General features: G+C 52.2%; 1 protein-coding gene across 3 annotated transcripts; it reads right to left on the bottom strand.

Moving 5' to 3' along the window:
* Positions 1-833: 833 nt before the first annotated feature.
* On the bottom strand, positions 834-24,606 carry Plcd3 (phospholipase C delta 3). 3 transcript variants are annotated; one of them, XM_027428015.2, is made up of 15 exons: positions 24,301-24,606; positions 13,437-13,598; positions 13,117-13,345; positions 12,608-12,737; positions 11,164-11,392; positions 10,647-10,848; positions 10,384-10,528; positions 9,417-9,569; positions 7,296-7,460; positions 7,015-7,165; positions 6,163-6,279; positions 4,077-4,243; positions 3,700-3,835; positions 3,471-3,620; positions 834-3,398 (listed from the first exon to the last, which is right to left on the bottom strand). In XM_027428015.2, the coding sequence occupies exons 1-15, from the start codon at positions 24,449-24,451 to the stop codon at positions 3,310-3,312; spliced, it is 2,376 nt and encodes a 791-aa protein (XP_027283816.1). In that variant the 5' UTR covers positions 24,452-24,606; the 3' UTR covers positions 834-3,309. The 3 variants fall into 3 exon arrangements, with proteins under 3 accessions (XP_027283816.1, XP_035303766.1, XP_027283817.1); XM_035447875.1 differs by having other exon boundaries at positions 11,284-11,392; XM_027428016.2 differs by lacking the exon at positions 24,301-24,606 and adding an exon at positions 20,696-20,805.
* Positions 24,607-24,608: the final 2 nt, after the last annotated feature.

The following is a 24,608-nucleotide window of genomic DNA, read 5'->3' as shown; positions in this document are numbered from 1 at the left end:
CACTGAGTTCTACAGATGGGAGGAGTCAGAGAGGCAGGGGCTCAGCCTCAGTCATCAGACACAGTGTCCTAAGTGCCCAGGTGGGCTCGCTCACTTGCCCTGCCCATACTCTTAAAGAACAAAGTACTCAAGTCTTTCCTACGTGGGCAGTCCTGGAATGTGGAAAGGCCTCCTGCCTTCATCTTGATCAGTTGGGAGCCAGCTCTCAGCTCAAATTGCCTCTGAGATTTGGGGTACACAAATCTCTGGAGTGAGCTTTGGTTTCATTGACCCCAGTCATGGAACAAAACAGCCAGTCCCAGGGGGCTGCCCTGGAAGAAACAGATCTGCTGGCAACAACTCTGTCCCCAGAATCAGGTGGCTTGCTCTGCTTCTGCTGTGGCCTCGGGATGGGCGCCCTGCCCAGGTCTGCAGGAGCTGGCTCAGGGGTTGTTTTTAAGTCTTGTTTTTATCCAAACTGTCCTGGTGTCTTCATTCAACCCTCATGGGATAAGGGGCTAAAGAGCGCCATCATGGATTCAGAGCTGCTCCACAGCCTTTGAAGTATGGTGGCCTTGTGACTGGCTTGAACCATATGAGAAGGGTCCTGGGGCCTCTAAGCTGACCTGCCTCAGGCAGCCACTGTCAGAAGGTCTCAGTGGGCCTGGCTCCACTCCTCTGCCATGCCCTGAAGACCTTCCCTCCCTGCCTTTGGATTGACTCTCCAAGCTACCACGGACTCCAGTCTTTAGGGAGTGAGCTTAACCCTGGATTGAGGCCTACATGGGGCTCACTTTCCCCACTAGTGCCTGTGGCTGAAGATGTTGGCATCTGAAGGTTGACTCACACCAAGCTTTGCTAACACTCATTATTTTATGGAAAATTTCAGGCCTAGCCCTTCTTTCTGCTATGTGTCCCCCTTATATGCTGGCACTCTGAAGCAGGTGTCTTTGTGATACTGAATTCTGTCTCCAAAGATGACCAGCATTTAACTAAGCTGGGGGCCTGAAGGCCCTGAACTGTTTTTATGGAGCTGTCTACAGCCTGAGAGAGAGAGAGAGAGAGAGACTCTGAGGTCAGGAAAAGAATCTAGAGTATCTATTGTGGCCTGGTCTGTCTGCCCCAGAAGCAGAGCAGACCTATCTTGTCCTGCTGCCAAGTGAAGGCAGGTCTACAGCCTGATCTCACCTGAGGAGATTTAGGGCAGTTTCATGTAATTAAACTCAAAATGTTGACTGAGTGGCAAGCAGGTGCTGCATCTGGGGCCAGGGAGAGGGCTTCACTATTTTGTTTTGGCTTTTCTTCGGGCTGTACCGGGGGCATTCGTTGCTGGGGCAGGGGTGGGGGGGCAGAGATACCAAATGCATTGTTCCACTCAGTACATCTCACTTGTTTCTAATAAAGGAAGCAGCTCAATGGCCCGCTCTCTCCTGGTGTTCCTCTGGTCAGTAGTAGGTGGCAATAGAGCAGCACCTGGGTTAAGGCTAGGTGACAGGAAAGCCCCTTTCCCAGGGCCACCAACACCAGGCCAGCTTTACAAGACCTCTTTCAAGGCACTTATGATTTTCTCCCCAGCCTCACCCATCTACCACAGAGGGGCTGGCACCTCACACATGCTAAGCAAGGAGTTTGCCACCTAGCTATGTGCAGTCTCCAGTGTGTGGTAGAAGCTCACAAGCCACGGGCCTCCTGTTCTCCCCTTCCACTTTTACATGGGTTCCAGGAATGGGACACAGGTCAGCAATTTGCAACATGCTTCAGCCTTCCAAGTAGCTGGGATTAAAGGCCTATCCCATGAGGCCCAGCTGAAGAATGCTGTTGGACTGTGGGACTCTAGGGACTCAGTCCTGAGAGGCAAAAGCCCTTCTGGGAGCTCCCCCTAGGGGTGCTTTTTTAACATGACAAGTTGCCAGTCCCTGTAACCCGTGTTCAAGTCCCTGTAACTCACTGTTCTCTGCCTGTGGAAATGACCCATCCTGACCTTTCTAATCCCCCAGAGCTAGCACATCCTAACTGGACTTACTTGGCTTCAGCTGTGTCCCAGCCAGGGCTTGTGGTCTGCCTGCATTTCCCATCTTCCCTAGGCCACTTCAGATCCTGATTATCTTTTAAACACACAAATCCATCCATCAGAGAAGCAAAGCCCCTCCATAGGAACAGATAGCAGGGAGAAGCCACACTCACTGGCTTGGGTATTGGGATGGCAGGAAGGTTACCCTAGCCTTGGGGCTTTGGGTTCTGTAGGGCTTAAGGTCAATGTAAGGCCAGCCTAACCCCACCCCCACCTTGCCCATGGCTAATAATACTATTGCCCTATGGAATCTAAAGTGCCACAGCCTAACAGTCCCATTAAGGCTCCATCCTGACAAGCTGGAGACCATTGTTTCCTCATTGATAGTCACAGTGGCAGGCTTTGCAGGTATTCATCTACTAGGGCTGCCTGTCATTGGAATGTGCCCTGCAGGGCTTGTTCCCTCCCCATTTAAGGAGGAGGGATCTTATAAATCAGTACTGGCAGCAGCTTCAAGCCAAAGGCCATGGCCTGTAGCCACCCCTGGCTGCCTTGGACAAAACCCAGATCCCACTTGGAGAAGAGGCCCCAGTGGCCCTCACTCTAGTCTGTCCCCGTCCTCTGTGGGCCTGGGGAATAAAGTGAGAATGTACACTTTTTCTTTACTTTCTTTCTTTTTGGGTGGGGGTGGTTGAGACAGGGTTTCTCTAGCCCTAGCTGTCCTGGAACTCACTTTGTAGACCAGGCTGGCCTCAAACTCACAGAGATCTGCCTGCCACTGCCTCTGCCTCTGCCTCTGCCTCCCGAGTGCTAGGACTAAAGGTGTGCGCCACCATCGCTAGGCTTGCTTTTTCTAATTTATTTTTAAAAATAGTTACTTTTCTGCCTTCTCCGGGGTTCTTCTGTGACACAAGTTACATATCTAGTGCCAGGTTTTCTCCGGGGTTCATCTGCTCCCTGCCTGCCTGAGACGGGAAGGGAGAGAAACTGGAAAAGCTGAAGGGAAAGGAGGCCTCACTGGGGGGCAGAGGGACAGGTGTCCTGCTCCTCAGGTTGGCTGAAGACCAGGGGAGCTGGAACCACCTCAAGGCCCCAGGGTTGGAGGCTCCTGAAGTCCAGTGGGTCACTGGATGAGACGCCGATTATGGCCCTGTGTCTCACTGAGGGACTGAACAGCTCTCAGCACCAGGTATGCTCAGCACCTGGTGATCAGGACGGGTCACGTGTGAGGGGCTGGCACTCCCATGGTCCCTTGCTCTAGAGAGGGCTCGTGCCATGATACCAGCGCTCACTGATCCTAGGGTAAGTGAGTGAGACCCTCAAGAGTTCTGAATGCGGATGTGAACGAAGAGTGTGGCCGGGGACAGCGAGGCTCCATCCTTGGAAAGCAGGTGGATGTGGCGGTACCCTGCGGGACAGACAGCCGGAAGTCAGAGGCTGGAACCCCATCCTTTTGTTCCCTCCTCACTTCCACACCTACCTTGCTTCAGGCTGTTGAGAGGCAGTGTGAACTGGCCCACAAAGTCATTGGGAGAGGTGGAGTCATAGTCCTCTACCACGAACCTGACCAGCACCAGCTCTGGGACCCGTAGTTGGAACTTCAGAGTCTGCTTCCAGCAGGGGTTGAAGCCTAGGGGACAGGTGTAGCAGTTAGGGTCCAGTAGCCCCAGGGCCTGCCCCACCCTCCCACCAGCAACTGGCTGGCTCACCATTGTTGAGCACATAGTCAGTCTCCTTGTGGGCACAGTCCGCAGGCACGCCATGGACCTCCACGCGCACTAGAGGATCCACGATGGAGCTGGGCTTCTCTGCATTCAGCTTGGGCAGCTGTTGGGCCGTTAGTACCTAAAGGAGGGCAGAAGGACAGGTTCTGCCTGGCCCCACTGGGGCCTATACCGACCCTTGCCCCCCTGGAACTCTAAGCCCTTTGTCCTCACACTCAGATTGTCTCCCCTGCACAGATGCAGACATGTGGGCTGCCTCATGCCAAGCCCATTTCTGGCCTCCTTTGTCTTTCTTCCCCTCAGACTGGTGTCTCCCCAGAGCTAGCCTTAACCTGAGATAGAGGTGTGGACCAGCAGCTGACCTGGACTGTCAGAGTAGTGCTGGGGGGTCCAGGGCACTCAGGGTCAAAGGTGGTGTCGAGTTGCCTCAGGTAAGCAGGTTTCAGGACATAGCCACACTGTCCATTTATGAGGAATCGCCCTGTGTTGAGGTCCATCTCGTAGCCAGGGGTCTGAAAGTTCAGAGCCACTGTGGAGAAGACAACATGGCTGAGCAGAAAAATCTTTGTTTGTTTTTTGGTTTTTCCAGACAGGGTTTCTCTGTTTAGCTTTGGAGGCTGTCCTGGAACTCACTCTGTAGACCAGGCTGACCCACCAGCAGCTGGCTCACAGAGATCTGCCTGCCTCTGCCTCCCGAGTGCTGGGATTGGAGGTGAGCGTCACCACTGCTAAGTGAGCTGAGAAATCTTAGTGGCTCTCTCAGTGCAGATTCAAGAACAACCAGGTTGGACAAAGGGTCCAGTGTCCAGCCCTCTAGTTACTAATGCCCTGTCCATGTCAGGACCTGCTGAGGAGGGAGCATGTGTTCACCTTCACATCCCTGCATTCCTTTAAGGTTTGTAAAGGAGGCTGAAGAGGGGCATGCTGGCAAAGCCTCTTTGTGTCAGAGCCAAGGCCTGAAAAATCCTGAGGTTGCCACACATACCTCCAGAGAGAAGATGATCTCTTTGGCAGGGTTCAGTGTCTCCCAGAGCCCATCTTTATCAGTATTGGCTTAGCAGAACTGTCTCTTTGTGTGTGTGTGTGTGTGTGTGTGTGTGTGTGTGTGTGTGTGTGTGTGTGTGTGTGTGTGTGTGTGTAGGGCACTTGGAGATAAGGGTTTTTAATTCCTTTCTTGATAGTTTTTGTTTTTTTACTATAGTCTCACACCATAAACCAGGTTAACCTAAACTACCTGTAATTCAGGCTGGCCTTGAATTCATCATTTTCCTGCCTCAGCTTCCTGAGTGCTGGGATTGTGGGTGTTAGTCACCACATCCGGCTCATTCTTTTTTTCTACCCTCATAAAGATGTCATTTGTGGGAGTTGAGGAGATGACTCAGGGAATAAAGGGCTTCCTGTAGAAGCATGAGTGAGGCCCTGAGTTTGGATCCCTGGATCCCACGAAAAAGCCAGGCATAGCAGTGTGTGTCTCTGAGCTCAGTGTGGTGAAGGCAGAGGCAGGTGGTTTCTGGGGGTCTCACCAGTTCACCAGTCTAGCTGCAAGGGCAAACTCTAGGTACAGTGCAAGACCTTGTCTGAAAACTAAAGTGGAGGAAGCTAGAGAGATGATGGCTTTTAGCTACCAAGCAGAGAGGGCCTGAGTTCGGTTCCCAGAACCTGGTGTCTCACAACGTTCTGTTAACTCCAGTTCCAGAGGACCCAGGGCCCTCTGGCCTCCACAGGTGTGTATGTAGTCCAGATGCTTACGTGCAAACACACAAACACATAAACGTCACATACAAATAAAATCATACATAAAAGTCACATACACAAAAATCTTTATAAAAAAAAAAAGTGGAGAACTGTGAATATACCCAATGCTGACCTCTAGCCTACATACATGCACACATGGACAGGAACACACACATGCATCCATACATGGGAACATACAAAAATAAGTAACTTTCTTTTAGGTATTCTGAACTATCTCATGTAACCCAGACTGGCTTCAGACTCATTAAGTAGCCAAGGGTCAAACATGACCATAGCTACTGCCCCTCCTGTCTTCTGCCTCCCAAGTATTAGGGTTACAGGTTATGTACCTCACACAGAAATGTAACTTTTGGCCAGGTGTTGTGGTACATGCCTTTAATCTCAGCACTCAGGAGGCAGGAGTAAGTGAAGCCAGTTTGGGCTACCTAGTGAGCTCCAGGACAGTCCAAGGGGGAAAAAAATTGTAAGTTGCTTAGGCAGAGGCAGGTGAGTTTGAAGCCAGTCAGGGCCGGATAGTGAGACCCTGTCTCAAAAAGCAAAAAGTAACTTTCACATTGCTGAAAACAAACAAACCTGCATTTCAGGCAGCTCTTTAAACACCAGTGCGTTTCCCCCCTTCTAGAAAGCTGTGTGGCCACTCACTGTTGATGTGCCCATCCCCATTCAGACTTCCTTGTTTAGAGCCCGGCTCACCCAACTGACAGCCTGCGTTCCACATCTCTTGGGGGTTATAGTTGGCTGAGTTCATCCGCAGCCCCATCGGGTACACTCTGGTCAGTTGCTGAGTGTTGTGTCTGGCAAAGCTGTTCCCTAGGGCAGAATTGGGGCCGGGATTGTGATAGGACCCAGGCTTCTGTCCCTGAACCAGTTCCTTCCCCCCATTCACCCCTCTCCTGACCTACTGTAAAAAGGTACAGAAGAGGTTGCTGAGGACCAGAGAGAGGCAGGGACACCTGGCAGCCACACAGCTTGGCACTTGGCATTACTGATGTCCATACTCTTGACTCCCTACACTGAACACCTAGCCCTAGTCCTAGACTGCCAGTTGGTGTCACTCATCCAGCACATGCCCCCAGCCATGTCTTAGATTCCTGGAACTCTTGTCATGGCCCCGATGTGTCTAGGCCTTCATATAACCTGTTCCTCCTATTTAGAGTCCTTTCCCCCTTCTGTTTCCTCCTTCCTGGGCAGTGACATGTCTTCTCAGGCATGGTATGCTCTAGGAAGCCTTCCTGGTCTCATACTTCCAGGCTGTGCCAGCCCCTGCCACTAGCCTGACTGGTTAGCCAATGTCTTGACCACCACTAGGTGGTGAGTGGGTGAAGGCAGCCCCAAGCTTCTCTCATTTGTGGCTTCTCCACCCATACTTAGCCTGGAGCTATCCCATCATTCTCCTAGCAGAACCTTTCCCTGGTCCTCCTGATGTCCTTAGGTCCCTGAAAGCCCCCTCAACCTTCAGAACAACTTCAGGATCCCCATCCAACCCCCCAGAGCCTGTAGGGTTCCATGCCTCCTGTTCCCAGATGCCCACAGTCTGGTTCCTACCTGCCTCCCGGGTAAACTTCCTAGCCTTGCGCTCGCTGAGGGAGCCAACCTTGTAAGGCTGAGGTGGGCTGGGCCTGGGGTCCAGGGTCCGCAGTCGGCTGGCACAGCAATACACAGCCAGTGCTGAGAGTTCTGGGGAGATCTGCTTGGCCTGGGAAACCAGAGTCAGTGGGGATCACCTGGCTCAAGGCCTCTGCTCCCACCTCCCTTGCCTTCCTAGCCTTCTCCACCCTCACCCCTGCAGTGGGACCCAGGCTACTGACCCATGTGGTAACACTCACTCGCCGTCTCTGCTCTGCGGCCTCCAAAGCCTCTTCTGTCTCCTCCTCCTCCTCCTCCTCCTCCTCCCCGTCTAATAACATCCGTCCGTCTAATAACATCCGTCCGTCCTCATTCCGAGCAGTCAGCAGTTTCTTTCCTTTCACCAAGACCCGGCCCTTTAGCTGCTGTAGAGGCCAAGGTAGGCAAGTAAAGCCCTGGGCAGCCCATCAGCCAGCCACTGCCCTGAGAGTGGCTGGCAGACAAGCAGGCAGGCGATAAACAGCAGTACTGTTTCTAACAGGAAAAAGTGATCCCACCACAAGGCCATTGATGGAGGTTGGGTAGAAAGGTGCCATCTGTCAGAGTGCCACACGGCAGCCCTTACACACTCAGAGGCAGCTTGGGATCTAAAGGGAAGGAGCTCTCTTCCAGAAAGATCTTTGTTGTTTTGCTTTGTCGTTTTATTCGAGACAGGGTTTCTCTTTGTGGCCCTGGCTGTCAGGGCCCTAGCTATTCAGGCTGGCCTTGAACTCACAGAGAGCTGCCTGCCTCTGCCTCTCGAGTGCTGGGATTAGGTATGCACCACCACCACCCAGTCCAGAAAGACCTTTCATGGAAGAAATGACTACAGAATATATAATCACACTACCCTTTTGTTTAAGTTTTTTGTATGTTTTTGTTGTTGTTGTTTTGTTTTTTAAGTTTTTCGAGTCAGGATTTCTCTGTGGCTTTGAAGGCTGCCCTAGAACTAGCTCTTGTACACCAGGCTGGTCTTGAACTCACAAAGATCCACCTGCCTCTGCTCCTGAGTGCTGGGACTAAAGGTGTGCGCCACCAACGCCCGGCTTTTTGTATGTTTCTTTCTGAGAACGTCTTATGTACCCTTCTGCTGACCTCAGATTCACCACATAGCCAAAGATAACTTTGAATTCCCAATCCCCTTGCCTCCACCATCTTTGTGCTGGGATTATTGGCATGTGCCACTTTTCCTTGTTTTTTAGCCTCCATCTCTTCATCCTTCATCTGTCTCAGTAAAGACATGTTTGACAACCTGCTGATGTCAAGTTCATGGCCAGTTTGGGCTAAAGAATACCAGGCATCCATGGCTGGGGATGTAGCTCAATGGTAGAGTTCTTGCCTGCCATGCACAGAGTTCTAGCTTCTACCTCAACACTACACAACCCAGCATTATTGAACACACTCTTGTAATTCCCGCTTGAGATGGGAGCAAGAGGATCCAAAGTTCAGGGTCACCCTTTAATCCCAGCACTCTACACTGCAGAGCAGAGACGGCGATTAAGTTGGAGGCCAGCCTAGGTTATATGAGATCCTGTCTCAAAATAACGGTAACAGTAAAACAACCAAACAAATACGTGAGAAAATCTTTGTGTGCCTAGGTGTGTATACATGGAAAAACTGACACACATAAAAACTGGAAGATGAAAAACTGGTGGCGCACGCCTTTAATCCCAGCACTTGGGAGGCAGAGGCAGGTGGATCTCTGTGAGTTCGAGACCAGCCTGGTCTACAAGAGCTAGTTCCAGGACAGCCTCCAAAGCCACAGAGAAATATTGTCTCGAAAAACCAAAAAAACAAAACAAAAAAAAACCTGGAAGACGGTTACTTCTAGTGAAACAGTAGGATAAATGTGAGAAGCAAGCCTGACCCCCTTCAGTACTAGGGACTGAACCCAGGACCTCATGCACACTGGGTAATTGCTGAATTGCTGAGCCTCACAGTCCTAGCCCTACTTATCCGCAGTCCTAAGCAGGTAGCATCTGGCAAGAGCAGATGGTTGGGAAGGGAGATCTAGGGGGAAGAATGTCAACTCAGGCCATAGAGGTGGAAGTGGCTGGACTTACAGGTACCCTGCGAGAAGGGACACAGGCCAGGCCAGGCCAGGCCAGGCAGAGCAAGACTTAGAAAGCCCAGTAAGTGGATGGGCTAGGTCCAGTCAGGGATAAAGAACCAGAGGGCAGCCAAAAGGACAGTTGGGTGGCAGATGTCAGCTGAGCAGGAAAAGGTCCTGGCAGAAAGAGGTGAGGAGTCCTGAACCAGAGAGGTGTCGTGAATGAGGCCAGGGGTGGATCACAGTCAGACCGACCAACCCATCTCCCAAACTGCGGGTCTGGGAGCATTACCTCAGGAGAAGGCAGCTCCTCAGGGTTATGGGAGTCCAAGGCCTGTGTCACGAGCATGTCTCCCAGAATGCTTCGAAGGTGGTGGGCCATGACAGCCTGCTGTTCCAGCCCACAGTGGTTCTCAAGGGATAGGATAACAGGATATGGGGACGACTGTCAGAGGGTGGAGAGAGGCAACAGGTCAGTGTCATCCTCTGCTGGTCCCTCTCCTACACAGGGTGTCCAGCTCTTCAAGACAAGCAGGCAAAGGCAAGGCTGTGGACCATCTAGGCTGGGCATTGGTGGCGCACGCCTTTAATCCCAGCACTCGGGAGGCAGAGGCAGGCGGATCTCTGTGAGTTTGAGGCCAGCCTGGTCTCCAGAGCGAGTGCCAGGACAGCCTCCAAAGCTACACAGAGAAACCCTGTCTCGAAAAACAAAAACAAAAAACAACCAAATCTGTAAGGACATTCTGGCACCAAGATATGTGTGGAAGTACCAGAGGTCAGATGTGGGGTATCTGGGAAAGGGTGGGCTGTTTGGAGACTGCAGGTGGCTTCACCAATGACTGGTTTATAAAAAGCGCTCTTTCAGAGTTAATGGCAGTGACCATGTTGGCCATGTTGCAGATTTGTGGAGCTGTGTTGTAGGGAGACACCGTAATCGGCTTGCGCTATACTATGTGCCTCACAAAGCACATGCAGGTGCCACTGCTGAACCTGAGCTGTCCTCTCGGAAGTCATGACTCAGTTGTCCTCCCCTGAGCCCCAGGGTTCTCTTCTGGGAACTTGGTGATGGCACATTTGTTAGCCACGAGGATGGGAGGAGGGAGCACTCCATTCAGCTTTATTTTACCCTCCGGGCCTGTTATTCCCACAGCACTGGGTGAATGAATGATGCTCTAAGAAGGGCATATGGCTACGGGGGGGGGGGGGCAAGGGGTCACTAGGAAGGCCCCCAGGCTGGGCATGGGGCCCCAGAGGCTTACCGTGAAAGCATGGTCATGCACAGCTTGGATCACATCCCGAAAGAGGATCTTGGAAGTGAGCGTGTGGCCATGATAGATGAGAGGTTCCCCTCCCGGCCCCTCCCAGCAGTCAAGTTCCACACAGCGGCATCCCTGGGCAAAGGCTCTGCAATAGACAGACAGATGGATGGGCAAAGTGTGGGTATGCCACTGTCACGGGACAGCGGCAAGCTTAGCCAGGAAATGCAGAGTAAAGCCTGATGCTTTCACCCTCACCATTGTACCTCACATAGGCCTCAGTGCTGCTGGGCCCTCCAATCTGAGAGTCGGTCAGGTAGGTATTGTGAGAGGAGGAGATGAAGTAGTGGGCAAGGGGCTGGCCCATGTCCTGGAACACACACGAGTGGGCCATGTTCAGGGCAGCCCCCTCAGGCGACAGCAGGTACATGATGAAGCCATCCAGCGTCATCAGCTCATGCTGCTTGGCTACAGGGAAGAGAAGGAGAGAGGGTGGGGCTACCTGGGGGGCGGGGTGGGGTGGGGTACATGTCCAGGTTCAAACAGCACCCGTGGCGCAATTAACTTAGCCATAACGGCTAGGCTGCTGGTTGACTGCATGCACCGTGCCACCTGATCTTCCACAGAACCCTGAGGGGCAGACACATTACAATGCCATTTTCCAGGTAGAGATGTGGAACCTGGGAGAGACGAGGGGACCTACCTGGGACAGCGATGGCAGAACCTGGTGGCTAGAAATCCAGAACTGCCACCCTGGAATAAGACTGAACTGGGCTCACTCACCTGTCTCATTGAGCTCATAGGTCTGGATGAGCTGCCGGGCACAGGCCAGGGTGGCACTATCCTCGCCCTGGTCTTCCAAGAACTCCAGCAGCTCAGAGGCGCTCAGCACACGGTCCTCACCCGAGTATCGGCGGAAGATCTCCTCCAGTTCAGGCCTTCTTAGCAGCCTCCGTAGGAATGCTTCAATCTCAGCCCCCTCCAGACACTCGTTGTTGGAATGGTCACACTCCTGGGGCATGGGGAGGTGGGGCTCAGAGGAAGGGACACCCTTGGGAATCTGGCCCTAATTGACACACTCACGATCTTAGCAGCTGGAAAAGCAGCAACCCTTATTTCCCAGGACTCCAGTTCCTTAGACCCACACCCCTGAGTTAACTTCAGGGACGTAGGTTCTTGGGGTTCACACCTGGCCCTTTGCACCATGGCCTACCCCAAGGATCATGATCAGGATTTGGAACAAAAATGGCAGCCTGGGGAGGCAGGACTTGTGGCACAGGACACCTCCTCATAAGACACCAGCTCAGGGAGCGGGAGTAAATGAAATGATTACTCAGAGCTGTACACAGGCATGTGGGCTCCCGTGTCTTTGCAGGGCACAGGCTGGTCACACTCAGCATCCACACAATTCTGCCATGTAACCCAAATCAATGTACAGATGTAGTCACCTGTGTACCCTAGAGCCCCCACACAGGCACAAGACATGTAGGGGAGACTTGTGTATACTGTGTTAGCCTGTGCTCCCATGTGCAAGGCACACACACAGTCACATGGACAGGTGGTGCCCTGCAGCTTGAGAGAGATGAACACGACTTTGCTGCTCGGGCTCTGGAGATGTCATCCTACCTCTGAGTGTCATATAAAGCTCTGGTCCTCTGGCTCCAGGGACTGAGAAAAGCTTTTTATTTGTTTGATTTTTTGAAGATAGGGTCTGACTTTTTAATGTACCCTTTACTGGAACTTGCTACGCAGATAAGGCTGCTTGGCTTATCTCAAACTCACAGAGATCTGACTGTTTTTGCCTCCAGAGTGCTAGGATTAAAGGTGTGTACCACCACACCTAGCTGGAAAAACCTAGTTAACTAGGCTTGGGTGTTGTCTTTCTGTAGGTAGTGGTGGCTCCCTACAAAAAAAAAAAAAAAAAAAAAAAAAAAAAATGCTGAAGAGTAGCAGGGTCTGGTGGTGTTGATCAGAAATCCCAGCTATTCCAGAAGCTGGGACAGGAGGATCACAAGTTCAAGGCCAGTCTGAGCTACTTAGTGAGATCCTGTCTACAAATGACCACAAAACCCCAAAAAACTAGAGTTCGAGGCCAGCCTGGTCTACAGCGTGATTGCCAGGATAGGCTCCAAAGCTACACAGAGAAACCCTGTCTCAAAAAACAAAACAAACTGGATAGAGCTGGTGTTTCAGATGCTGGGGCAGAGGGGGTGACGCCCGAGTTCACCTTGAAGAGGCGGTAGGCGTACATGTCATTCATGTCCACGTTGACCATCCTAAGCAGGCTCTTGATCTCCTTGAAGCTCATCTTACTGTCCTGGTCGGAGTCAGCCCGGTGCAGATAGGACCATATCCAGGTGTGTGTGCTCAGGAAATAGCAGACTAGGCCCCTTGGCCAGCACTAATGGGTTGTCAGTACCTGGTCAGGGGCCCCAAGATTAGATAGACTGTACTTTCTTCTTGGCCCATGTATGGGTGGGGGGGTGGGTGGAGTTCCAAGGGCACAAGGGCAATGTCTTCTCAGGGCCCAGTTCCCTAAATTAAGGAGGTCCTTCCTGTTTCATCCTTGGAGTGGGGGTGGTGCCTTTCCCTACTAAGGGCTCAGGCCAGGCCAGGGTGAGGCTCCATCCCCGTATCAGAGCACGGTATCAGAGCACCGGGAACTGCCTTGGCACGTGCTGCTTAGGCCAGGAGCCCATCCTAGAACAGGTTCTCCCTCCCAGCCCGGAAGGATATTGGTCTAGCCGCTCCCGCTGGCTCATGGCTTCCAGGCGCTCCCGGAGCTTGGCCAGGCCTCGCACCCAGCACTGCGCCTCCTCCGCAGTGGGCGCCGCCAGGTCCAGGTTCTTGCGGCGGCCCTTGAAGGCGATGGTGAGGCAGCGCGCAGGCGCGTAGGCACCCCCAAAGCGGCGCAAGCCCTCCGACTGATGACCCTCCCGGACAGCCTCGATGTGCTGCACGAAGACTAAGATCCAGGCAGGGTCAGATGGCAGTCGCGGCCCCCCGCTGCTGTCCCCACTGCCCTGCCGGGCGCCACCCCTGCTGACTCCACTCACAGATGTGCTTCGAGGGCGCGTGCTGGATCCGCCGCTGGAACCACACGCTCAGGCCATCCTCCTGCAGCCGGTACAGCCGCTCCTTGTGCCACGTGCGTGAGCGGATCTTGAGGAGCCTGGAGCCCCGCAGCATGGCTTGGACATCCTCATCCTCCGTCAGGCCTGCAGGGAAATCTGGGGCGTTGGTCCTGGCCCTGCAAGGTAGCATCCCGGGCCAGCAGTCCCTCGCACTGTCCCCCAGCTGGTTGAGGCTGGGGGAAATGGGAGGCCTTCTGCAAGCTTAGCCACACCCAGACCTCCCGTGCCCCTGTCCCTTCTCATTGTAACAAGCCACATTACCAAAGTCACCTGCTTGAAGCTTTGCAGCCCCAAACACCCCTTTCCAGGCTGGCCAGTAGGAGGTTTCGGCTACTGTGGTTTCCTCTGTTCCAAGCACAGTGCCTGGGACTCGGGTCTCACTGAAGATTACCCGTTCTTCCAGACACCTCCACCAAAAGCTCAAGGGCTGGTAAGATGATTTCGTGTGAAAAGATGTTTGCCCTACAAACCTGGCAACCTCTACTTACACTGACATGGTGGAGGACAAGTAATGGACCAACTCCAGCCAATTGTCTTCTCACACACACACACACACACACACACACACACACACACACACACACACACACACACCTACCTTTAAAAAATGTTAAAGCCCCAAAACCCAGAATGGCTACCAACAACCTTTTCCTTGATGTGAAACTTCCAGCCATCAGGAAGTCTTCCCACTATTATCTAACCTAAATCTTGTGGCAACCCAAGCTCCTCGCCTGTATCTTCCCAAAGTCATTGCGGGAGGGGGGGAGCACTCTGCCTCCAGAGCATCAGGTCAAGGACTCCAGGAGTCCTGTGTGATCGACCTCCTGGGCCAGGCACTGCAAGGCCCTTCTGTAGGGTCTGCCTTTCTCTTCCTGCTTCCTCAAGCGCCCTGGGTAGTGGGAAGTAAGAGAGGAGCAGAATTTACATTCAAGGCACTGTGGAATAAAGTTCCTACCCTGTCACCTCCAGTTACATGACCCTGGTGGCACTAACCTGAGACTGCTCTAAGCCTGTGTTCTCCAGCTATAGACTGCCCACTCCTGCCCTGCAGGGTTCAGCCCATGCCAGCCCAAAGCCTGGAGCCTGCATTGGCCAGCTCTGCTGGAGCCTGTGCTGAGACACCTTCACAAGTGAAGACACCAAAGGGGCACCAGCTGGGACAGTAGAAGAGGGAACCAGGCTCTTTACAGAGCCTGCGCCCTTCAGCTGGAGGGGACAGCCAGGAGTGGAGGAAAGCCAAGTTTCCAGAGGCCAGGAATCTCTGTCTGGATGGGAAGCGACCACATTTTTTAATGTTGGCAACTAAATCAAATTGAAAAAGCAAAAAACCAAAATCACTGTGAGGCAAACAACAGTGTCTCCCTCCTTCCTCCTTTTTCTTTTTGTCTGTTTTTTTCTTGTGAGACAGGGTTTCTCTGTGTAGCCTTGGCTGTCCTGGAACTCACTCTGTTGACCAGGCTGGTTTCCAACTCACAGAGATTTGCCTGCCTCTTCTGGGGTTAAAGGTGTGCACCATCACACGTGGCTTTATTTTGTTAGTGTGTATGTGTACGTGTGTATTTGTACACATGTGAAAACAGGTGCTGGAGGGGTTCAGAAGAGGAAATTGGTTTCCCTGGAGCTGGAAGTACAGATGTAAGTCACCGTACACGGGCACTGGGAATTGGACTTGAGGTGCCTGCTTGCCCAACTGTGACTTGAGTATGTCTGCTCCCACACCATGACTTTGTAGTGAGGGTCCTCTTCCTCTTGTAGCTGAGTTCAAGGACAAAGCTCAGTTGCCACCTCCTCCAGGAAGCCTTTCTGATTTGCCTTCACAATGGAGAGTTCTCCCTCCCTGAACACCAAAGGCAATTTTTCCTTTTTCAAAATTTGAGCTCAGAACTTCAGCTCCAATGGGTCTGAGGTACTCCTGTCACACACACACTCAAACATACACATAACTAATAAATAAATTAAATTTAAAAACAAACAAGGAGTAGGCATGGCGGTGCACACCTTTAATCTCAGCACTCAGGAGCCAGAAGCAGGCCAAGCTCTGTGAGTCTGAGACCCTGACTGGTCTATTTGTCAAACTCCAAGCCCCCTGCACTTACATAATGAGACCATGTCTTTAAAAAAAAAAAAAAAAAAAAAAAAAAAAAAAAAAAGAGGAAGAGGAATGAAAAAAGTGAAATAAAAAGGAGTGTCCCAGGCTGGGCGTTGGTGGCGCATGCTTTTAATCCCAGCACTCGGGAGGCAGAGGCAGGTGGATCTCTGTGAGTTCGAGGCCAGCCTGGTCTCCAGAGCAAGTGCCAGGATAGGCTCCAACGCTACACAGAGAAACCCTGTCTCAAAAAACAAACAAACAAACAAAAAAAAAAAGGAGTGTCCCAAACCCATAAGCCCCAAATCCCAAATCCCAACACTGGGGCGAGGCAAGAGGAATGTGAATTCCAGCTAAACAAACAAAGAACAAGGGCCAGGAGATGGCTCAGCCCTAAGAACACTTGCAGACAAGCATGATGAACTGAGTTCAAATTCCCAGAACCCACATAAAAGCAAGATGTAGCCAGGCAGGCCTGTAATCTCAGTGTGGTGGGAGGTAGAGCAAGGTTGCCTGGGCTTGTTGGCCACCAGCCAGGCACCAGGTTCTGAGAAATAACCTGTCTCAAGGAGATAAGGCAAGGAGTGATAGAACACACATAGCCCTCTCCTCACAACCCTCTCCTCTGCCCTTTGCTCACTTGTTTGCACACACACACACACACACACACACACACACACACACACCACCACCACCACCAACAACAACAACAACAAAATGCTATATGGAATCTCAGGAGACTTTAAAAGACCCAAGGCTAGAATGAACTCTTATCTCCCAGAGCTTGGCTCCAATTATTATTTACGGAAAGACTCTGCAGCCAAAGCAGATGGGCAGGCTAAGTGCTTTGAATTCTATGCAGCCCTGCCCTATCTTTCCTGAGTTCAGAACTGGATGCCTTGGGGTCTGGGTTCTCAGCCCTAGCTGTATATTGGATTCTCCTGGAGCCAGAGATGCCCATTCCACAGGCATGGGCTGGCACTTGGGTGTCTGTATTTTAAAGCTGCTTTCTGGCAGAGGGCATGATCACCCGTGCAAGAGTGCTTCCGTGTGTACAAGTGTGTGTATATAGGCTAAGTGGCCAGCCACAACGGTCTTCCTAGCTCTGCTGGGATTATAGGTGTGTGCCACCAAACCTACCTTTTTATGTGGGCTTCGGTGATTGAACTCAGGTCATCATGCTTGCAAGGTAAGCACTTTATTGACTGAGGCCCCAAATTTACCTTACAGCTTGAGGGTGATCGTGACTGAAAATCAGGTTCTCAGGAGCAGGAGGGGTAACCTACCCCTGCCTCCAGCTACTCACGATTTCCCTGGGGTTTTTCAAGGCATAGAGGACTGAAGCCTTCAATCACAGTTCCCCTTCACACCCCTGGTCAGGATAGGGGCTGGTGCCCTGTTTCCATACAGCTAGGTCAAGGGATCCCCAGACTCACCCCTCCTCCGCCCCCTCCTATCTATCATATTCATCCAGGCACTCTGAATTAACTGATCCAGAGAGACGAGGTGAGGGCGGGGCATGCAGGGGACCAGTGGTGCCACCAGGCCTGGCACCAAAGCTAGCCCGGGCTCACCCTTCCTTCACCCCCTCAGCCTGGAAAGTTTCCTCAGCTGAAGTCACCTCCCCTAACTGGGCCAGTCCTCGGATGCCAAGCCTGTGGGGGTGGGGAGGGGGCTGGTGAATGACTAAGCCGGGAAATGGAGGTGAGTCACAGTGGGCCTGCTTTGTCCCCAGCCTTTTGCAAACAGGCTATTGAAACTGAGACTGGCAGTCTGAAAGCCTGGTGGCTCCCACTGGAGCAGGTTTCCACAATGACAGCCCCCCACCCCCCCACCCTGCTCCCACCCACCTACTCCTGTCCTTATTCCCAGGATCTCTAGAGTCTGTTGGGGAGGGAGGAGTAAGCTACCCACCCAAGTGGCATTAGCCTGTGACCACACTTACCTCTCAACCACACACCCATAGAAAAGCCAACTAGAGCCAGTGTATGAGTTCACACCAAAAACCTCAGCACTTGAGAGGGAATGGCAGGAGGAGTGCCAAGTTTGAGGCCAGCTTAAGCTACAGATTAAGACCCTGTCTTATCCAAAAAGACCCTCTCCTAATCAAAAAAGAAAAAGAAAGAAGAAGAAAAAAAGAAAAGAAAAAATGGAAAAAGAAAAGTCAGACGGGCCGTGGTGGCCCAAACCTTTAATCCCAGCACTCCGAGGGCAGAGAGGCAGGTGGATCTCTGTGAGTTCAAGGCCAGTATGGTCTCCAGAGCGAGTGCCAGGATAGGCTCCAAAGCTACACAGAGAAACCATCTAAAAAAACCAAACAAACAAACAAACAAAAAATCAGAATACAGTGAGGGTCCATAACCAAGCTGGGCCAGGGGGTAGGTTCCAGGTGGGTACTCCTAAACCATGAGCAGAGGGGGAGAGAGGGTCTTGGGGTATCAACAGGATCAACAAAGATAAGAGGCCCCGATGAGGGCAGTGAGTACTGGCTCTCCACCCTGCCACCAGGACACATCCACAGAGGTCTCATCCTTTACCAGGTCTGACCAGGTGCACAGGCCTCCCACTCACTTCCTACTGTGTCTGACCCTGGGCTAGGGCCACAGCCTCTCTCAACTGTGTGGGAGGGGCAGCCATCACCAAATAACAACAGGAAAAAAATGAGGGTGGAGAGCCAGAGATGGAAACAACCCAAGAGTTCATCAGAGATGAGTGGAGAAGGGAGGCATGGGATAGACACAGGAGCCACACTTTCAGGAGGCTGAAGCAGGGGATTGCCAAGAGTTCAAGGACCAACCTGGGCCAAATAGCAAGACTATCTCTAAAATAATGACGACAATAATAATAAAAGTGAAATCTGCTACACCTGACACACACCATACCAAACCTGATGACAGATGACAGATGTTGGATCCCCAAGTGACACACATCTTATGACTGAACTCATTGGCGACATACGAAATAGGCAGTTCCACAGACAGAAAGCAGATCACAGGAAGGAGAAATGGGGAGTTCCTGCCTGGTGGTTACACAGTGTCTGTGTGGGGCTAGAGAAAGCCTCAAACAGGTAATGAATGACGGCTGCATAGCAGGTGGGCAAACGCCCAGCGCCAACCACTTAGAAGTTGGCCTCAAACCCACTACGCTGCCAAAGATGCCCTTGAACTCCTGATCCTCCTGCCTCTGCCTCCCAAGTGCTGGGATTATTTGATAAGGGCTAGAGTTTCATTTTTGGTTTGGTTTTATTGTGTTGTTTGGTCCTGAACCCTTGCCTCAGCCCCTCACTGGTTGAAATTATAGGCGGGTACCTCCTAGCATGGTTCTGTTTCTGTCTCCGTTTCTCTCTGTCTCTCTTGCTTCCTCCTTCCCTCCCTCTTTCCTGTCTCCTTTCCTTCCTCTTCAAGCCCAGAGCTTCAGTCATAAAAATTCTGTGCCATTAAGTTATATTCCTAGGTCTAGAACAACCTATTTTATTATACAACACAATCACAGTTTTTTTTTTTTTAAACAAGATCTGTCGAGTCACAGGCCAGCCCCAACTCACAATTCTGCCTCAGCTCCCCAGTGTTGGGATTATAGATATGAGCTACTTGACTATTAAATTTTAATAATATACCAAAAATTACTGTGGTCCTCCCCGCCTCCAACAGAATCCCATATACCCTGGCTGGCTTCCAACTTGCAGCAGTCCTACTATGTCATCCTTGATGTTGTGATTGCAAGTGCGTGCTGCACCTGGCTAGGCTATATGTTGAGTGGCTGAATTATCCTGAACATGAATTGTTATCTCAAAGCTGCCGAGGCTGAGTCACACGGTGGCTAACCAAGTGGTGGAGCTGTCGTGGAAGTACGAGCAAAAACATACAAGGCTGGCTGTTCAGTAAATGAGGGAACAGACTCCCCTCTTCGGAAGTGAGTGGAAGCCCAGCAGGAAGAGGCACCAAGGGTCCCAGTGGATCTGCCCTCCTCAGGCCTATGGTGTCCATCTTTGTCCCTCTCCAAGCCAGGTCTGAGTTGTCTCTGGCCCAGTGCAGCAGTGTCATCTGGGGTACAGATATTGTCCCTGAGCCTGCTGCTCAGCTCAGTTCCAAAGGGTTCATCCAGACACTGTGGTGAGGATGAATACCTGTATAACCACCAGGACCAGGGCCACTGGGGCTGGGGGCTGGGAGCTGGGGCTCATGCAATTCTGTCTGGGAAGCTAAGATGGGAGGCAGGAGACTGCATCCCACCAGCTAGAAAGTGCTCCCAGATCCTATCACAGACAGGCCACTGACACTCAGAGAGGGCAAACTACACATGGTGAAAACTGTGGACGTCCAAGGCAGGGGCTGGGTAGTGGACAGAGGCTGATGTGGGCTGGTGGAGACAGGCTATAGGGTTCAGAGTATTTAACAGAGGGGTGTGTGAGTAGGGTGTGAATATAATGGGGAGGACGTGTACTTGTGTGTTTGTCTAGACCCGTGGGTGGGGTGGGGAAGAAAACTGTAGGCAGTGTGTGTGTGTGTGTGTGTGTGTGTGTACTATTGCACTGCCCTGTCAGTCAGGAAACACTCACGGGGCTCGGACAGGAATGTGAGACATGCAGGAACAGTGCAGCCAACTGCTCCTGCCAAAGTGTGTGTGAGGGGAGCAGGAGGCAGCAGCATTCCTAGTGGCTGGCTCCTAGGGAAGTACTGGGAAAGACACACAGCCACGATTTGACTCCAGTGACCTTCCTACTCTAGTTCCTTAGCCAGGCCCATTGTCCCAGGGACCAACGATGTCCCCCTTGTTCTTGTTCCAGCTCACCACTACATGGAGGCCAGAGGGAGGGAGTACTCAATATATTCCACAACATTCCCCGGGAAAATCAAGAAAAGCAGGAAGTGTAGGCAGGGCTTCCCCCAGAGGCCTGTGGACCAGGGAGTGGAGGGTGTGGTGCCTTCTGGGCTTGGCCAGGCCAGAACAGGCATGAATGGGGTCAAGGGATGGTGAGGTGGGGAGGCTACAAGGCTGCCTTGCCCTCCCCATCACCCAGTCTAGGCACCTGCTAGGTCTAAGGTCTCTTGAAGTCCCCCTTCTGCCATCTCCACTTCAGGCCAGCCCAACTCACCCTTAAGAGGACATCCCGGACAATCCATTGGGAAAGCTGCCTCACCCAGGAGTGAGCTAGGAGGGAGGGTAAGAACAAGATTGTGCCTACTCAGCCCTCTGTTCATTGAGAGGATTAGGGGTCTGGGTGGAGCATGAACGCACAGGCGCAGACAGGCTGGGGAGAAAGCGATTGCTGGAAAAAAAAAAAAAAACAAAACAGCAAACAAAAACGGAAGAGGGACTCCTTTACATGTGAATTTTAAAAAAAAACAACAAATACCTTTTTAGTGTAAGTATGTCCCATGGGGCTGGAGAATACTGTTCAGTGCCTGTCTAGCATGCTCAAGGCTCTGGGTTCCATTCCCAGCACCAGACCACCTCCCCCCCAAAATTATACATAACCACAGATCTATAATTTACATACACATTCTAGAGGTAGACAGATACATATGTATGTCCAAAATTATTCTTTGTGCACCCAACATTCAAATTAAGCAAATTAAACATCCTGCCAAGCACTGGAAGACAGAGGCAGGCAGATCTCTGTGAGTTCGAGGCTGGCCTGGTCTACAGAACGAGCTCCAGGACAGCCAAAACTATACAGAGAAATCCTGTGTCAAAAAATCAAAACAATAAACAAAACAACAAAAAACCCCACCCAAAACAAAACAATTTAGCCTTCTATATTTCATTAGCAACCCCGAGAGGCCATCTCTGGGGAACAGCAAGCTCTTCCCAAATGAACATCTCTTTCATCCCTGTTTAGAGCCTAGACTCTCGGCCATACTGCCTGAATTCAGATCTCTCCATCACTTTTAGCTTTTGTTTTTTTTTTTGAGACAAAGCCTCGATATATAGCCCTTTCTGGTCTGGAACTCAAAATGCACTCCAGGCTGGCTTGTCTGCCTCTCCCAGCTGGGATTCCAGGCATGGGTCGCCACAGCTGGCTTTCTTCTATCCTGTTACCTAATGGTAAAATGAGGCTCTTGGTACTAAATGAGATGATACACAATCACATGGCTCGATGATATGAAGGTGTTAGTACTCGTTAATTATAGTAATAAAGTGTGTCCTTGGAACCTTGACTGTGGTTGGCAGGCAGTCAGGGCCTCTTAATGGCTGCTGGCAGGGGCTTTACCCAACCATCTCCTGTCTGTCTGTCACTGAGGAGGACACATGCTCCAGCAGTGACTGAGACGTAAGTAGTATGAAGTCTGAGGCAAGCTCAGTGGGCAGCAATGCTCAGGCCCAGCCCAGTACGGCAGATGGCGCCCACTCAGTCCCTCTCCTCCCTGCCCTTGGCCTGGTTCCCCTTACTGTGGCTCCACAGGCCTTGTCCTCCCTCAGGCCCCTCTGAGATACTCCCTGCTCCAGTTCCTTGACCTGAAATAAGATCTGTTTTCTCTTAGCCTGGTAGGGGTGATGAGGATCATCTTGGGAGGGGCAGATGGAGGGAGCATTGCCTGAGGGAAGTAACATTCCCTACACACTAGAATTGCTCTCTCTATGGTCACTCAGCAATCACTCAGCAGGGCAGAGCCAGCCAGTGGTAGGAAGGGCACAAATGATGTTTGGATATGTACGTACTTCCACGATGAACACACAGAGCTCCCGTGCAGGCATGCTCAGCTGACTCTTGCTAAGCTGGGCTCTCCTGTAATTATGTGTCTACAAGTCTCTTCCTAGTACACTATGTGCCTCTAGGGCAAGCCTCCATCACCCTTCTTTGTGCCCTCAGCCCCTGGCCTAGCACCATGGCCACTGATGGGGCTCAGCAAATGGGCACAGGAGGAAAGGACAGCTGGTGTGTGCGCTTTGTCTCTTGTGTCGAGCAACATCCACAACTCCAAGGGGCCAATGGCTCAGACTGCCTCTCCTGAGAGCCCTGTCCTGCCTTAGTGGTAGGTCGCCTCACAAGGCCAACCCCTCTCCATGCACCATGAGGTCGCAGACTAACGGCACCTCTAGTCTGATTTCCAATTAGGAAGCCATCCCAGTCTCCTCTTGGCGGCTCTGGATCCTCCCCATGACACTGAGTACCACACCTCTTCCTGAGCTAACCCTCTGCATCCTTCCAGCCAGGCTTCCTTTTACCCTGGTTTGACCACCCTGCTGTCCATCCGATCCTCTGACTGTTATATTTCCTGCCAGTGGCCTTTCTGGGATCCTACTGCCATCCAAACAAAGCCTGTAATTCTACAGAGAGGGACCCCAGGGGGTCCTTCTGCCTCTCTCCTAACCACATGAGCATCCTTTAAGTTCTGGGGTCCAACAGAGTTCCTCCCTGTTTCCCCAGCGTCACAATCTGCCCCCTCCCTCCCCCCCACCCATCTTCCGACCCCTTACTTTGTCATTTAGCTGTCTGAGGGCAGGACTGTGTGTCTACATTGTCTGTTGTTGGGTCCATAAATATTGACCTCTTGAATGACTGTGTCGGGGGCAGGGCAAAGACCTGCCTTAGGCACAGTGCTCAGAGCAGCATCGGACACATTCGGGTGGAACAAGGAGGGGACAGCTGTGAAGGGATGCCAAGGCTGGCATTTGGAACCCCTGAATTCTGTCTCGAGGTTGGCAGTTCCAACAAGGCATTTCTGTTTTCAGCACCTTACAGTTTATAAAGTGCTCTCACTTAATGCCCCTTGTTCAAGTCCCGTGAGTTCCATTTTGCCCAGACTCAGAGAGTGTCAGCTGTGCTGCTACGCTGTCTGTTAACCTAGGCAAAATTCTTTGATGTCTGAGTCAGTTTCCTCCTCTGTGAAATGGGGATTAGGCCACCTACCTGGGGAAGATGAATATGACATCTCACCTGCAAACCACCACAGTATCGGCTGAGGTTAGGCTCCTTGAGGAGTGACTTCACTCACTTCTGAAGTAGGGACCTAGGCTTTCTCAAACCATTCCCCAAGTCATGCCAGGGCTGTGTCGTTGCTCCTGGCAGAGAGCACCTGAGGGTTACGGGGCTGGCTTGGGATCTAGAGTCTTCCAGAGGCCATCTGTAAATGGCTCCTCAGGGTGAAAAACAGCAGGTGCTATGAGATGCCCACAGGCCTCAGATAGCGCTAGGGAGAGAGGCGAGCGCACCCCAAGTTTTTAACGTATGTATTTTTAAGATAGCGGTCTCATATCCCAGGTTGGGATATATGTATTAATTACTGTGCAGCGGAGAATGACCTTGAACTTCTGATCCACTTACCTCCACCTCTCCAGTGCTGGGGATTACCAACAGTAAATTGATGAGATGCTAGGGATGTAATACTGGGTCTCGAACCTACAGCTAGGCGCGTACTCTACCATTTGAGTTACATCCTCAACCTAACTCCAAGCTTTTATCTCTCACTCCATTCTCCCTATCCATGCCCCTAGCCCAAATTCTCACTCCAGAACCGCCCGGCGGGCGAGCGCCTCCTGGTGAGACTGAAAGGGTAGCCAGGCCTTCTGGCACAGCCTGGGAATAGGGTGACCGCAGGTGTGACCCCCCAACAGGAACAGAGCTGATGCTCTTGATCAGATCCTCCCCAGCGCCACGCACCCTGGGAAGCCAGATGGCCTGTACACCCAGCTCCTTCCAGGTTGTCCCTAGAGACAGTTCGTGCCCACCCGGACCCATCCTCGCGTGTCACTGACCCATCTTCTTCAGTGCCCGCAGCCCAGGCCTCTTGGTGCCGCTGTCCGGTGACGCGGGCGAGGGCGGGAGCGCCAGGGGAGTTGCGACCTGGGCGGCCACAAGGGGCTCCTCGGGAGAGCGACGGCTTCTTCTCCAGCTGCCGCACAGCATGGTCTCGGAGGGCCCGGAGCTGGCCCGGGATCTGTGCGTGAGGACGGGGCAACCGGCACACAGCTCGCGCCCAGCCCGCGCCCAGTGCGCGGTCCCGAGCGAAGAAAACTTAGCGGCGCCGTGAGAGTCGGGAGGAGGAGGAGGAGGAGGAGGAGAC

Source organism: Cricetulus griseus, chromosome 7 (genome assembly GCF_003668045.3).
Source record: "Cricetulus griseus strain 17A/GY chromosome 7, alternate assembly CriGri-PICRH-1.0, whole genome shotgun sequence".
Classification (NCBI taxonomy): Eukaryota; Metazoa; Chordata; class Mammalia; order Rodentia; family Cricetidae; genus Cricetulus; species Cricetulus griseus.
The sequence above is the reverse complement of the archived record's forward strand: the minus strand, read 5'-3'. Positions and strand labels throughout refer to the sequence as shown.

Coding starts and splice junctions, on each gene's coding strand:
- Plcd3 (XM_027428015.2), bottom strand. CDS start 24,451: ATGCTGTGCGGCAGCTGGAGAAGAAGCCGTCGCTCTCCCGAGGAGCCC. Junction 7,461..9,416: donor AGGAGCTGCCTTCTCCTGAG/GTAATGCTCCCA, acceptor TGGCCTCTACAG/CAGCTAAAGGGCCGGGTCTT. Junction 3,621..3,699: donor TGACTATGTGCTCAACAATG/GTGAGCCAGCCA, acceptor CCTGTCCCCTAG/GCTTCAACCCCTGCTGGAAG.